This window comes from Pseudorca crassidens, chromosome 11 (genome assembly GCF_039906515.1).
Source record: "Pseudorca crassidens isolate mPseCra1 chromosome 11, mPseCra1.hap1, whole genome shotgun sequence".
In the NCBI taxonomy this organism is placed as follows: domain Eukaryota; kingdom Metazoa; phylum Chordata; class Mammalia; order Artiodactyla; family Delphinidae; genus Pseudorca; species Pseudorca crassidens.
In genome coordinates this window covers 97260448-97276394 of record NC_090306.1, presented here as the reverse complement: position 1 = coordinate 97276394, position 15947 = coordinate 97260448, and the positions used below count along the sequence as shown (strand labels likewise).

Below are 15947 nucleotides of genomic sequence, written 5' to 3'. Positions count from 1 at the left end.
GTGATTTGTCTCATTCTAATGAAATCGGTACATTATGGCAATTTCCCAATAGATGGAAGTAAAATGTCTTGAGGAAGAGATGTCCTTCCCAGTTTTGCACAAAAGCCTGTATGGGCTGGCAGCAGCCCTGCGTGGAGAATGGATTAGGAGGGGGAGACTGGAAGAGGGAAAAGGAAGAACAATGGATGATTTCTGCATTTCCAGGTCAAGGTCTGGGGTGTATGACAAGGCCAGTAATAGAGTCCTTGGGGCCCGACTGGGGACACGCCGGTGGAGCAGATAGCAACATCTACTACTACTAATTCTAACGCCAGTTAGAGGCCTGGGAGACCAGTCACCCAAGGAAGGGTGAGTTACTACGTGCATCTCGGGTCAGTAGAATTCGGCAAGGATTTAGTGAGCGTGGCCAGGCCCTGGGCAGAGTGCTGGGGACCCAGAAGTGAGGCCCAGCCCTGCTGGGTAGACAAGACAAATGCTCCAGAGGTGTGTCCTCCACCGTTCCTCCTCAGAGCTCTGACACCTCCCTTGCAAGTTCTGGAAACTTCATTTCCTCTGTAAAAGGGGAGAAAAGGATCCCTTTCCTCTGTCTGCCTCTAGCACTTTGACATTCCCCCAGCACTGCCTTCAGCGTTTTGAGTTATATCCTAGGTTTGGTTTTCTTTTATCGTTATCATTTTCCACGGTTCTGATTTTTATACATTTGCTTTTCCATTCTGTGGCCTGTATTTGTATAATCTACCTCATATCCTGGGTGGTGTCCAGTGAGAAGGAAGAAAGAGGAAGGAAAGGAGAGAAGGGAAGCCAGCGCCGCGGGTCACGGACATGCCCGGCTCTCCCACCAGGTGGCAGTGCTGCACCACGAGAAGGCTGGTGGAACCCTGGTCCTAAATCCCAGCTGGGAAGCTGTGTGCCATTGAGCAAATTCTACCCTTAATGTCCCTAAATCCTAGGCTCCCCACCTCCAATCTCGTAGGTTGGAAAGTGGGAGGAACCCCCACCCCCCCAGATACTATTCAGATTACAGGAGATCGCATATGCAAAGGGCCTGGCGTGGACACAGCAGATGCTCAGCGGTTGGGTGCTCCTGCTTACCTCTAACAATGTCTGGAGGCATGTTTGGTTGTCACGCTTGGGGGAGTGGATTCTACTGGCGTCTAGTGGGTAGAGCTCAGGGATGCTGCTAAACTCTGCAATGCACAGGACAGCGCCCCCAGCATAGAACGACCTGGCCCACCATGTTGGTAGCGGTGAGGTCGGGAAACCCCGGTCTACTCCCCATCGATTTTGAGCTCCTGGAAGGCAGAAAATGTGTCTTGTCCTTTCTGTATCTTCCTCAGGGCCTGTCACACAGCAGTCTGTCACTGAATGGAGGGTCAAGTTGAAAGGCAAGTAGTGGCCCAGATATGGTGGTAGGACCAGCGGGCGTCAGACCAGAGGACTGATGGTCATGGTGCAGGGCCACGTGCCTGACTGCATCAGCAGTGGGGCTTCCTGAGGGCTGAACGGGATTTGCAAGAACGTAACTGCTTCCTAAGCGCGTTAGTCAGATTGCTTTAAATGCTAACGATCAAGGGGCCTCTTTGAAAGTTTTATTGAATTGAGCACCCCCCGCAGAGCCTTCTGTCCCAAGAAGTGGTCTCATTAACTGGAACGGGTGAATCAGGGAACTCTCTGCCTCGTACAAATCTCAAGAATGTCGTGTCTTGTTCCTCCCACCCCTCAACCTACGCCCCAGGCCTTGACCAATGTTTGTGGAACCAAATGCAAGAACGTCTAGAAGTCCCGTTCCTGGAAGGGCAAGGGAGCGGCGGGCAGAGCAGATCACGGGAGGGAGAGGATTGTTATTTTTGCCTCCTTGATGGACTGTCACGTGGATGAGGGCCTGGCTTTGTCCTGTGTGACCCTCTAGAAGGCAGAGCCCCCTAAAGGGGGGCTTGTGTGAGGCAGGCTGGGTCTTCAGAGAGGCAGCCTGGCAGGACAGGCTGGAGGTTCTAATTACGCCACAGAGGCTGATCCAGTGTGATATTCAATAGAAGTGGCAAGTCTGGGCCAGGCTGGGTGGATAACTGCGGGGCAGCCGATCCCTCGGGTGGGCAGGGAGGGTGTCTGTGACAGAACGTCAGCCCTTGGGCTGGCAGAGTGAGGTGACCAAGGAGCTGGGGGTCAGGGAAGTGGGGGTATCAGACAGCACTGGAGACAGTCCCGGGTTCAAATCCTGGCGCCTCCACTGTTTTGTGGCGTTGAGTTGTTTAGTCATTCATTCCTCTGATAGCCATTGAGTTGTGCCAGAACTGTTTCTGGGAGACAAACACAAAAGCAGACAATTCTAAGTCCGTGTGGAAAGGGCATCATTGGAGACATTCAGGCAGAACGGGAGCCCAGAAGGTCAGCACCTAACCCGGGTGTGGAGAACCTGACACCGGAGTGGAGCCCAAAAGAGCGAACAAGTTGGGTGCAAAATGGTGGCAGAAGGTTCTGGGAGGAGAGAATAGTGGGTACGAACTGGCAGAGGAGTGATGAGTTCCATCAGATGAGTTCAAATGTTTTTGGCTGTGAGTAGCAGAAAACCCAACTCCAAGTGTCTTTATTTTTTATCTTTTTAAAAATATTTATTTATTCCACTTTCTTTATGGACGCATCGGGTTTGAGTTGCAGCACGCAGGATCATTGTTGTGGCATGTGGGATCTTTCGTTGCGGCGCGCAGGCTCTTCATTGCAGCTCATAGGCTTCTTTCTAGTTGAGGCACTCAATAGTTGTGGCGCGAGGGCCCAGCTGCCCCACGGCGTGTGGGATCCTACCTCCCTGATCAGGGATCGAACCCGCATCCCCAGCATTGGAAAGGGGACTCTTTACCACTGGACCACCAGGGAAGTCCCTCAAAGTGTCTTTAACAAAAGGGAATTTATGGGCTCACATAGCTGAGAAGTCCTAGCTGTGGGTTTTAGCAGAGGCTCCACACAGCAGCCAGTGCTATAAGCTATATGCTCTACACACACCCCTGTATTTTTTCTGGTAGTGGAAGGGAGGTAGTTCCTTTTCTATTATTCTTGAAGAAGAGAGAAGAACTTCTTTTCTAGGAGCTTCTGGCAATTTCTTCTATATCACTAGCCTGAATTGGTCCACTTGTCCATCCCTGAAGCAATCGCCCTGACCTGGCAGCGGATGTCACTAATCGGCTTAGCCATGCAGGGCTACCTCAGGAGCTGGTGTGTGCATGTGTGGGCATGTGTGTGTGTACATGTGCTTGTGTGTCAACCTTGCCAAAATGCATGGTTAAATTCTGGGAGGAAGATCAGGAAACTTGCACAAGCCTCTTAGATAGCCTCATCCATCAGAGGGCAGACAGCAGAAGCAAAAAGAACTACAGTCCTGCAGCCTGTGGAACAAAAACCACATTCACAGAAAGATAGACAAGATGAAAAGGCAGAGGGCTATGTACCAGATGGAGGAACAAGATAAAGCCCCAGAAAAACAGCTAAATGAAGTGGAGATAGGCAACCTTCCAGAAAAAGAATTCAGAATAATGATAGTGAAGATTCTATCTTCACCACTATCTTCACTCTCACCACTATTATTCAACATGATTTTGGAAGTCCTAGTCACAGCAATCAGAGAAGAAAAAGAAATAAAAGGAATACAAATTGGAAAAGAAGAAGTAAAACTGTCACTGTTTGCAGATGACATGATACTATACATAGAGAATCCTAAAGATGCCACCAGAAAACTACTAGGACTAATCAATGAATTTGGTAAAGTTACAGGATACAAAATTAATGCACAGAAATCTCTTGCATTCCTATACACTAATGATGAAAAACCTGAAAGAGAAATTAAGGAAACACTCCCATTTACCACTGCAACAAAAAGAATAAAATACCTAGGAATAAACCTACCTAGGGAGACAAAAGACCTGTATGCAGAAAACTGTAAGACACTGATGAAAGAAATCAAAGATGATACCAACATACCATGTTCTTGGATTGGAAGAATCAATATTGTGAAAATGACTATACCACCCAAAGCAATCTACACATTCAATGCATCCCTATCAAATTACCAATGGCACTTTTTACGGAACTAGAACAAAAAAATCTTAAAATTTGTATGGAGACACAAAAGACCCCGAATAGCGAAAGCAGTCTTGAGGGGAAAAAAATGGAGCTGGAGGAATCAGACTCCCCGACTTCAGACTATACTACAAAGCTACAGTAATCAAGACAATATGGTACGGGCACAAAAACAGAAACATAGATCAATGGAACAAGATAGAAAGCCCAGAGATAAACCCACACACGTATGGTCAACTAATCTATGACAAAGGAGGCAAGGATATACAATGGAGAAAAGACAGTCTCTTCAATAAGTGGTGTTGGGAAAACTGGACAGCTACATGTAAAAGAATGAAATTAGAACACTTCCTAACACCATACACAAAAATAAACTCAAAATAGATTAGAGACCTAAATGTAAGACCGGACACTATAAAACTCTTAGAGGAAAACATAGGAAGAACACTCTTTGACATAAATCACAGCAAGATCTTTTTTGATCCACCTCCTAGAGTAATGGAAATAAAAACAAAAATAAACAAGTGGGACCTAATGAAACTTAAAAGCTTTTACACAGCAAAGGAGACCATAAACAAGATGAAAAGACAATCCTCAGAATGGGAGAAAATATTTGCAAATGAATCAATAGACAAAGGATTAATCTCCAAAATATATAAACAGCTCATGCAGCTCAATATTAAAGAAACAAACAACCCAATCAAAAAATGGGCAGAAGACCTAAATAGACATTTCTCCAAAGAAGACATACAGATGGCCAGGAAGCACATGAAAAGCTGCTCAACAACACTAATTATTAGAGAAATGCAAATCAAAACTACAATGAGGTATCACCTCACACCAGGCAGAATGGCCATCATCAGAAAATCTACAAACAACAAATGCTGGAGAGGGTGTGGAGAAAAGGGAACCCTCTTGCACTGTTGGTGGGAATGTTAATTGATACAGCCACTAGGGAGAACAGTATGGAGGTTCCTTAAAAAACTAAAAATAGAATTACCATATGATCCAGCAATCCCACTACTGGGCATATACCCAGAGAAAACCATAATTCAAAAAGACACATGCACCCCAATATTCATTGCAGCACTATTTACAATAGCCAGGTCATGGAATCAACCTAAATGCCCAATGACAGACGAATGGATAAAGAAGATGTGGTACATATAAACAGTGGAATATTACTCAGCCATGAAAAAGAACGAAATTGGGTCATTTGTTGAGACGTGGATGGATCTAGAGACTGTCATACAGAGTGAAGTAAGTCAGAAAGCGAAAAACAAATATCGTATATTACGCATGTATGTGGAACCTAGAAAAATGGTACAGGTGAACCAGTTTGCAGGGCAGAAGTTGAGACACAGATGTAGAGAACAAACGTATGGACACCAAAGGGGGAAAGCCGCGGGGGGTTGGGGATGGTGGTGTGATGAATTGGGCGATTGGGATTGACATGTATACACTGATGTGTATAAAATTGATGACTAATAAGAACCTGCTGTATAAAAATATAAATTAAATAAAATTCAAAAAAAAATTCTGGGAGGAAGAGATATGGGAAAGAGCAAGTGCAGATGCCCACAGCAGGTAGCACTGCCTGAGTGCCTACTGGGTGCCCAGCTCTGTGTCAGCTGCTTCACAGGCATCATTTAATACCCACGACAACCCACGCTTTGAGTTGTCATCTCTACTTTTAAAAAAAAAAAAATTTATGTATTTATTTATTTTTGGCTGCGTTGGGTCTTTTGCTGTGCACGGCTTTCTCTAGTTGCGGCGAGTGGGGACTACTCTTCATTGTGGTGGGCTTCTCTTGTTGCGGAGCACGGTCTCTAAGCACGCAGGTCAGTAGCTGTGGCTCATGGGCTCTAGAGTTGCAAGCTCAGTAGTTGTGGCGCACGGGCTTAGTTGCTCCACAGCATGTGGGATCTTCCCAGACCAGGGCTCGAACCCTTGTTCCCTGCATTGGCAGGCAGACTCTTAACCACTGCGCCACCAGGGAAGCCCAGTCATCTCTACTTTACAAATGCTGAGATGAACACATCTAGGGTCATGTGATTAGCAAGTGGGAATCTGGGATTTGGACCCTGGATGGTTAGATCATAACACAGTCCCTGGTATACAGCAGGTACTCAATAAATGGTAGCTACTATTAGGGAGAATTCAAGAATGACTCTCAGATTTCCAGCTGTTGTGTTTGGGAAGATGAAGGGTAATCAATGGGATGGAAAGTACAGAACAGGAGGAAGAGCCTGTGGGGAAGCTGAGTTCCATGTGGCTCCTTGGTGTTTGAGGTGACCTTGACACCTTGGGGACTCATCTAACAGTGGGTTCCATGGACCAGATGCTCAGGAGACAGGACTCCCTGGAGAGAGTGAGCTGACGCCACCTTGACTAGAGTCATATACTGTTAGCAGAGCAGTGGGCCCAGGACTAAGCCATGGGGAGCCCCCTTATTGAAGGGGTGCATGGCGTAAAAGGAGCCCAGAAAGGCAACCAAGGAGGAATGTCAGGGAGGAGGAAGAAGTAGTCACAGAGGCTAAGGGAAGGGGTGTTGAGACAGACTGTGTGATCCGTGTGTCAGATGCACCACGTGAGGAAGTGGAACGGGAGAACATAGTCATGATGATGATAACTCTCACTTATGGCACTCTCACAGTGCTCCAGGCTTTGTCCCAAGCTCTGAGCATCTTCACAACCACTCTGGAAGTCTGTCCTATGAACAGCCTCATTTCCCAGATGATCCAGGAGAGGGAGTTTACCAAGGGCTGGTAAAAGGCCTGATGGAGGAAGTTGAGGTTGTACCAATGGTGACATCTTTGCACCCACTTTGGGGGGAACATCCCCCCTCCTTTTCAATAAGGCGATCAGTATATTCCAACCCCCCTCCAGTCTCAGTGCTCAAGGCATGATCACATGACCACATCCGAGTCAGTGAGATCCAGGCATAGGACTTTTAGGGGGAGGAGCTCTACTTCTTCTGTGCTGAGTACGCAAGATGAGATGGTGTGAGACCTGGAGCTGCTACAGCCATCTTGCAGGCATGGGGGTAAACCCATCTGAGAATAAGGACAACACGGGTTGGGATGTGGAACTGAGCTGAGCCACAGAGAGAGCTGGATGACAATGTGACACTGAGCTCTGCCTCAAGCTGGATCCAAAGCCTTTGCCATTACTGAACTTTACCCCCTGCAAGCCAATAAATTCCTTCTCTGCTTTTCTAGTTTGGGTTGGCTTTTCTGTCATTAACTGAAAACAAACTGTATCAGTTATGTAGAGCCACAACTAGCTGTGTAACAAATCACCCCACAGCTTAGTGGCTAAAGCAGTTCAGCTGAGACTGGATTGATCTTTAGGTTGGACTTGACTGGGAAATTCTCTGGCCTCAACCAGTTGGGATGATGGGGACAACCAGGCCACATGTCGAGGCCACACTGGTAATGATCTGTGTCACTGTTGACGTTTTGTCTCTGGAAGCTTTCAGTAGTCTAGGATAGGTGCTTCAAAGATGGTCTGTGAACTGCTGAGCCTGCGCTCTAGAGCCCACAAGCCACAACTACTGAGCCCGTGTGCCACAACTACTGAAGCCCATGCACCAAGAGCCTGTGCTCCACAACAAGAGAAGCCACCGCAATGAGAAACCCGCGTACCACAACAAAGAGTAGCCCCCTCTTGCCGCAACTAGAGAAAGCCTGCGTGCAGCCAAAAATAAATAAATAAACAAATAAATTTATATATATATATAAAGATGGTCTGTGATACTGATACAGGGTTGGGCTTTTCTCGCCAATACTGCAGCACAGGGTTGCAGGCGATAAGGGGGGTGTATATATGAAGGGCCATTTTTTGTGTAGATTGTTCCTTAATGTGGGTTTGTGTGATGCTCCTTGGGATCATCGTCAGGCAATGGCTCTTTTGGCAGTAGACCTCATGGGTGATGTGGGGTCCTTCTCAGAGCGTCTTCTCAGTGGGTCTGTGAGGTTGGGGGAGGCCTGTCTGTCTATGTGACGGCTGACTGGCTGACAGGCTCATTCTTTTGTGCGTTATCCCTTCCTTTGTCACCAACAGTGTAGGTCAGGTCTGAGCAGGTGGGTGCGTCCCTGTAGCAGCTGCCCGCCCGCTGCTGAGCAGAAGAACCGTTCGGCTGAACCCAGCCTGAATGGTAGAACTGTGAGCAGATAGATTGTTGTTTTATCTACTAAATTTCAGGGTGGTTTGTGTTACAGCAATAAATAAGCAATAGAGTAAGAAAAAAAAAACTATTAAAAGACTATATGAATTTGAAAGAGTTAGTTTCCTGCAATAACGGAGTCTCTGGAAATTCACTAGAACAGCAGGAGAGGGGCCAAGGATGCTGGCCCGAAGACTGGCCCTGGGCAAGGCCTTTCACTCCTTTGAGCTTTAACCAGAGATTTGTGGATGTTTCATGATTTGGGGCACACGGGTGGGGACTTCCAATGGGCTCCAGGATGATGGGCCTTCGGGATTTGGGGGTTTTATGTGCACACAGCTGAAGCTCCAACTTGCAAAGCGAACTGGGCAGGGCGGTGGTTAATGACTGGTGTTGACTGTAGTCGTCACTTTTGCTCTTGTCTCTTCCATCCTGATGGCGCTTAACTGGTTGCCATGCATTTCCCTTTATTTCATTTTACCCTCTATGTGCAGTAAAGCTTTCTATGGGCCATTTTTACAGAGAGAAGACTGAGTCTGGAAGGGAATACGCGTCCCTCCCAAGGTCATGGAGCCTGTCAGCACCCCACACCCTCCTGGACAGCCAGCGGAGGGGGAGTGCTGTACCTGATGCTCACGGACAGAGCACCATGCCGGTTCCTGGGCTCTGAGGACTCTGCGCCAGCCTCACCTCACTGTCCTGAGGTCGTGCTTACCTGTCTGTGTTTCCCCACTGACTGTGGTCCTTCTGCGAACAGGGACTGTCCTCGCTCTCAGTGTCCGGTGACCCAGCACTGTGCCTGGCTCAGTTAGGAGCCTAGATGATGTCTGAACATTGACGCAGGCATCACTGCCATCCTGTCCTCACCTCTTCTCCCCTTTCTCCTCCCCGAGTGGATGCTGATAGAGGGAGTGCACTTTGGCAGTTAAGAGCTCAGCTTCTGGGTTTAGGCAAACTTTGACTCTGCCATTCACTGCCTATTTAATATGTCCCAGCCTCACTTTCCACATCTGTAAAATGGGAATGATGGGGAGGGAACACTCTTAGCCCAGAGTTTGGCACAAAATAGGCATTTAATAAATAATGTCTGTAAATGTTTATGATGGTCGTGATTCACTCTCAGACTTTTTTTCTTTTTCGGCCTCGCCGCCCCGGCAGTGCGAACGCCAAGTCCTAAACACTGGACTGCCAGGGAATTCCCTCAGGTGTGATTTAAGGGCTGTAAGCTTATCTTAAGTGGCAAGTGGGTCACCACCGCTCTCTTCCAGATAGATGCGACATCTACATCTCTTCCACTCTCGCTCAATCCTGCACCTGTAGGCGCCTTCCTGGGCTTTGGGGGTGTGGCCGGGAGTCCAGGCATCAGATTTACCTGTGTACAGCGCCTGGCAATTTGCAGGGGCTCAGGAGGCATTAGCCCCTGCTCCAGCCACCAACACTGCTGTCACTCCTCTTCCTATCCCCAGCCTCAGTCTCCCCACAGACAGTTGCTTCACAGCCACCCCATGAGGTACCAAGGCAGAGTTCAAAGTGTGTCCGCTCCCACCATCTCTGACACTGTCCTTAGAATATACCCAGAGGCTCCCCTCCCCAGGACAATGCCGGGATCCAGAAGGCCTAGAGGAAGCTGTCGGGGAAGTCCCCACATTCCACAGCCCAGACACCATCACAGCACAAGTCCAGATTAGCTCCATAGGGGAGATGACCCATCCTGGAGGCTGCCGCCCTTACCTGCCCCGGAGGGCTGGTGACAGGACTAGTCCTGGGAATTCAGATCTGGCCCTGGTCTGCCACCAAGTGGCTGTGTGGCTTTAGGACCCCTGACAGGCGTAGGGAGGAAGACCGCTGAGAGCACAATTGCAGGAGAATCGCTCCACTCTCACTAGAGGCACAAAAGTCTTCATCTAGATCCCCAAAGGGGTCCCCACCCACCTCAGGAGGGTGGGTATAGCCAGACCAGGTCCTTCTGTGAAGGACTGTTAGCGCCTCCCTTTCCAGGCCCGTTTCCACCGGTGAGAGGGACAGATGCTCCCTTGGTCGGGGCAAGGGAAGGGGGTAACTGCATGTCTAAATGAAGATGCTCAGAACGGCCCCTCCCTCACCGCTGTCCAGTCCTCAGGAAGGCTCACACCCCACCGACCCAGCAAGACCACAGCTACCCACTTGCACCCCTCCCTGCCCCAGAGCACCCCCAAACTGGCCACTCAAGCACACACTGCAGACTTTGTAGCTGTTTTTATTATTAATATTATCTTCTCCTTTAAGCATCCCTTTAAGGGTGAAATGAAATCCAACCATTTACAGAGAAAATGATTTCAGAATGTACATATTGATTTTCCCTTACAAAAAAAAAATACTATTATTATTATTGGTGTCCTTAAATTACACATTTCCCAGGACCCTGCCCGCTGCTTGGGCAAGTCCTGTCTCCCCACCCTGTCACCTTTGTCCCCAAAGCTCTTCCACGCCTGCCCATGGGAACCAACATGATCCGAGGTGTGCTGGGCCTCCTTGAGTCTGGAGGCCATAGGGCGGGTGGTTCCCAGAGAAAGCAAGCTGGCTACGGCGCCAGGGCCAGCAGTGCACTGGCGCTCACATTCACAGTTTGGTTTCCCTTCATACTGGGGGAGTGGCCCAGGGCTCCCCTGCCCCCGAAATTCCCAGTGTCTGACGTGCCTATAAGTGAAACTCTTCAACCCCACGCCTTGGCCCCCACAGCCCGCTGGAAGCCGTGCGCTCCGCTCCGTGGCCAGGCCTCCACTTGGCGGTGACCGTGAATGCGCCCGGCCCTCCTGGGTCTGAGAGGGAAGGTGGGGCCTGGCAGGTCTGAGCTCCTCCCCTCTGCCTTCCCCTGCCCCTGAGCTGGTGAACTGGAGGCCAGGGACCCCTGACAGCCTGGACAGGGGCATCCCTTCAGCAGCAGAGGGTGCCAGGGGCATAGGGTGAGGAAGCTGTCAAGGAGGGGGGCCCTGGGCTGGGGCTCAGGCACGAGTCAGAAGCCCCCAGAGACTGCCTGCCCGGCGGGGAGCAGAGGTGGCTGGAGGTGAGGCCAGGTCACCCTGGCCTGGGTGACCCAGAGCCACAGGGACACCCGGACCTCTTGAGCCCCTTAGCTGCAAGAGGGGCCAGAGAGAAGGGGGCTGCTCTACCTCCAAGGGAAGGGTTCCCTCGGGACACCCCCTCAGTGGGAGGGACAGTGGGGGCAACAGAGACCCCCATACCTGCTTCACACCCGCCCGCCCGAGGCTGCTCTGCGGCCAGCTCCCCGAGCCACACCCATGCCGGGCGCCTCCCCAGGCAGAGCTATGGCAAAGGAGACGCCCTCCTCTCCCGACCCATCAGGAAACCCCCAATAAGACACCCCAAGAAAGTCCCGGCTGGTGGCTGGAGGGGCTGGGATGGAGGGAAGGGGCCAGGGGGTCGTGGTGGGCTCTCAGCCCTACAGCACTCTGGTCGGGAGGATTCTCATTCCTTGGACTGAAAGACAGACAGACAGACAGATGGACCCAACATCCCCTTTAGCCTGGCTTTCCGGTCTCCCCAGCTTGCTTTCTGCCTCAGTCATTTCGGGAAGTTGCAGGAGGTGTGGCCCCAGGCTCCAGGTCTCGGGAAGGGTGGCCTGGGCCCTGCTTCCACATCCACACACAAGCATATATGTACAGGGACGCACCAACACAGTCACGTACAAGTATACAGCAAGCATGCACCCATGCCCATAAATACACACACACACACACACACTCACGCACACACACGTACAGTTCCATGGCAGGCTCTGCGATCTGGCATCACTGGGTAAACATCTGAGGGGGCCTCGGGGAGGGGGCGTCTCTCCCGGCCCACAGCGGCAGGCTCTCACTGCACCCCAGCCCTGGGCTGGCAGTGAGGGGGGCAGGGGAAGGTTTCAGGAGCTCTGAACATGCGAGCAGGATCTACAGCTACAACAGTCATTTCTCCCTCTCCCCTCCTCCCCTTGTGCCAGAGATGCTCCTGTACCCATATCCATCCTCTCCTCCTCCTTCCTTTAATAAATGAGCAGGGCAGCCCAGCTGAAAACTACTTTTCCCGCTTCCCTTGCAGCTACCTGTGGCCATGTGACTAAGTCCTGGCCAGTGAGATGCCATCGGAAGTGACTGTGCCACCTCTGGCTCATGCTCTTAACAGGAAGGGTGTGCACTTCCATGCCTTTTTCTGGTTCCCTCAGACACGGATGCACATGTGATGGTGGGAGCTCGAGCAACCACTCTACCCAGAATTGGAAAGTGTGATGAAGGAAAGCAGAGCTGCCCTACCAGATCCAGACAACCTCCCTCTGGAGAGTTAAGTTAGAAACAAGCTTCTGTCTGCTTCAACCACTGTATTTGGGGGTCTCTTAATTACAGCAGCATAGAATCTACTCTAACAATACATCCCCCTCCCCCACGAGGCAACTAAGGAATGAGATAACATACAACTGGCCTTAATGTCCCTCTTGGGCCCAGGGCAACCTCATGGCCCCTTCCTGGCCCCTAGCCAGCCCCAAGGAGGGGCACATGGGTGACTCCACCTGAGATGGTGGAGAGCTGGGGCTGTGGGTTCCAGTGGGAAGGGGTGATGGGGGAGGAGGAGGTCCTCCCCCAGGGCTGACTTACTAGGCTGGCTGACAGTCCCATCCCACCCTAAGAACTGGACTCCTGGTCTTGCAACGACTGGGTGGGCAGCCCACAAGACAGCGATATCAAAAGTAAGAAGGAATGTCAAGGCCAGGTTTGGAACCAAAAGGAAGACTTCCCAGGCTTCCCCAGGCCCCACACCTGTGTCAGGTCCGGAGGGGCTGGGGGCACAGGGCCATCCGTGCAGTGTGTCCTGTGGGGCAGCGGGGTGGAGGTCCCTGCTCCCTCTGGCCCAGCACTCCTGAGGACACTACAAAGCATCCACCCGGGCTTCCTTCCAGCTGCCACTTCTCATCCCCTCCGACCTTGGTGTCCCTTCTTCCTCCTGGGCCCAAATGCACCTATTTACAGAGCCCTGGGATCTCCCGGCATCCCCCTTTCCCACTGCAGGTCCAAAGCCCCAGGAGGCCGAATGGTGGGCTTCTCCCCGGAGGGGACCGTAGCTCCCACTTGGCTGCCCTAGGGAGTTCCTGCAGGCTCCCTTCCCCACCCTCCCCCGCTCCCCAGTAACCACCGTGCACTCTCCGTTGGCACCTCCGGGCTGCAGCACTCTTGGAGGGGTGAAAGGGCCTGCTCTCCTCTCCTGATGAGGAAGGATGTTTTCTGAGCTCACGGGCCTGACCCTGGATTCACAAGGGCTTGAGTAGGAAAGACTCCCCCACCTATCCACTCCTGGTTCTCTTAAGAGCCACCCAGACGGCGGAAGGAGACAGGAAGGTAACAGGGCGGCAGCCGCCCACCCCCCTACCCTGGCCACCGGCCCTATAAGATCATGCAGCCTTAGCCTTCAACCACGTCCAATTTGCTCCTGGAGGGCGGCCTTCCCTCCGGACGCTTGCTCCGCCGCCCACCATCTGCTGTGCTCTTGGGCTCCTGATAGGGGTTGTCCAGCAGGTAGCGGAACTGGTGGTAGTTCTTGAGCAGGTACTTAGGGGCATACATGTGTTCGCTGGGGTCGGCCGGCGGGTACTCCTGCTGCGTGCCGTCGAACCAGCCCCCTGTGCGGATCAAGCTCCGGATGTAATTGAGGTCCCGCTTGTCCTCGTAGTCACCCCAGCGGGGGAAGTCGCCGTTCTGGGCGGACACCAGCTTGAAGTAGATGCCCTCAGGCGTGAAGCACCAGGAACAGTGCCAGCCGGCGAAGTGCAGGGGGCTGCCCAGCGACCACTGCACCAGGATGTGGCCCGTGCGGTTCTCGTACTGGCGGAAGTTGGGCATGGTGTAGTACTGGCGGCGCCGCAGGCGGATGCCGTCCAGCCCGTACACCGTCTGCAGCATGTCCACCGTGCAGCCCGACACCACCTCTAGGGTGCCCGGCTGCTTCCAGAAGAAGCCGTACAGTGACTTGCGCATATGGAAGGCGAAGGGCTCCGTCCAGCCGTCGTAGAGCTTGAGAAAGAGCACGCCGTCGCGAGCAGGGATCTCGTCGGCGTCGTCGATGATGAAGACGTCATCGGGCCGCAGGTTGCGCAGCCGCGACACGCCATCCTGCGTCAGGAAGGTGCGCAGGTAGTCGTCGGCGATCCAGCCGTCCTGCCGCCCGCCCAGCGGGAAGTGGTCCAGGAAGACGTAGAGCACCTTGTGCCGGATGTACTCGAAGGTGCCGTTGGTCAGCATCTCGCGGAACTTGAGCGGCCGCGGCTCCCCGTAGGCCGTGAAGTTGGACTCGCACACCACGAAGGCGTCCACCACGTCGCCCAGCTCATGGAAGCGCACGTCCAGCAGGTCGAACTCATGGTTGATGTTGATGGCGTTGATGACCCTCCGTGGCACCTCCCGGGGCACCAGGCGCTCCTTGGTGGGAAGGTTGGAGTACTGCACCACGGTGGGCACGCCGCAGCTCGGCCCGTGCCAGCCAGGGAGGCACACGCACTCCACCCACTTGCGCCGCGCGCCGCGCCCCCCCGGCCGTTCCCGGGCGCTCAGCAGCTGCCGGCCCGGGCCCCGCGCCGACGCGCCTTCGCCCGCCTCTGCCTTCTCCTCTGGCCGCCCTGATGGCGGCTTCTCCAGCGTCTTGGTACCTGGCTTGAAGCAGACGCCCCCGGCTTTGGTGCGGAGGAAGTACTCGGTGGTGTCCTCGGGCAGCACGAAGTCCATCCGGTGGATTTCCTCCGTGGCCTTGCTTGGCGACAGCGGCTGGAGCAGGGGCGAGTGGGAATAGAGCGGGGTACGCAGCAGGTCGGGGCTGCCCGGCTCGGGGCTGGCCTGGGGCGTGACCGGGGCATTGTTCCAGAAGAAGCTGGACACCAGGTTAGGGCTGAGGGAGGCCAGTTCTCGGGGGAAGGTGACATAGGACAGGGTCTTAAAGAAGTGCAGGAAGGAGATGAGGCACAGGCCGGCCATACAGAACATGAGAAAGAGCTTGTAGCGTCTCATCTTCATCCTGCGGGAAACAGGGAGACAGCAGATGGGTCAGGGGTCTGCAGACCCGGGCAAGGGGAGCCTGAGGCTCTTCTCCTAAGGGAGGGAACGGGGAGGGCTTTGTCGCCATCGTGTTTGTGCATGTCCTGACCAGCGCCTGGTGACCCTGCAGGACGTCACCTCCAGGCGACTCCCCTAGAAGTCAAGCCTGTGAGTCCAACTCACTGCACCAAGGACCCCTGGAAGCCCCAGCATCAAGGAAACCCCACCAGGCTCAGGACCCCTCCACTCCCACAACCTCTCCCCTCCAAGCCCACCAGGTCACCACACATACCCCTGGCAACCTGCCCGCCCCACCCTGACTGTACCAGCTGCATTGCTAGGCTTTGCCCCAGGAACAAGATGCATCCTGGGAAAAGCGCAACCCTGCAGTGCAGAACCTGCCCCAGGGGGCTTCCAGGCCCCAAGGGAGGGGGAGAGTGGGTCGCAGGCTGCGGAGGTGGGGTCCCTTCCCTGCACCACCCACAGTGCTTTCTTGTTCTATCTGTCCATCTCTCTGTCTCTTTATCTATCTTTTCTGTGGCTATATTTACAAACCTTTTGCACTGAAAAAATTCCCAGGTCTCAAGGGAACACTTCTAATTCTAACATATTTAAAGAACCAAATTAAGTAAAAGTTCCCCTTCATTACCCCTTGC

The 15947-nt window shown here is 52.6% G+C and overlaps 1 protein-coding gene and 1 long non-coding RNA gene across 4 annotated transcripts in view; one reads left to right on the top strand and one right to left on the bottom strand.

Moving 5' to 3' along the window:
* Window positions 1-9330, top strand: part of LOC137202501 (uncharacterized) — a 32567-nt gene extending 23237 nt beyond the window's left edge. Inside the window, exon 2 of the long non-coding RNA XR_010932636.1 lies at window positions 8759-9330. This is a non-coding gene — a long non-coding RNA (uncharacterized lncRNA). The remainder of the gene's footprint in view (window positions 1-8758) is intronic.
* A 1126-nt stretch (window positions 9331-10456) lies between these two features.
* Window positions 10457-15947, bottom strand: part of MGAT3 (beta-1,4-mannosyl-glycoprotein 4-beta-N-acetylglucosaminyltransferase) — a 30912-nt gene continuing 25421 nt past the window's right edge. For all 3 annotated transcript variants that reach the window (XM_067698143.1, XM_067698144.1, XM_067698145.1), the window contains exon 2: window positions 10457-15271. In XM_067698143.1, coding sequence (XP_067554244.1) covers window positions 13669-15270 — 1602 coding nt within the window. In that variant the 5' untranslated portion in view covers window position 15271 and the 3' untranslated portion in view covers window positions 10457-13668. The remainder of the gene's footprint in view (window positions 15272-15947) is intronic.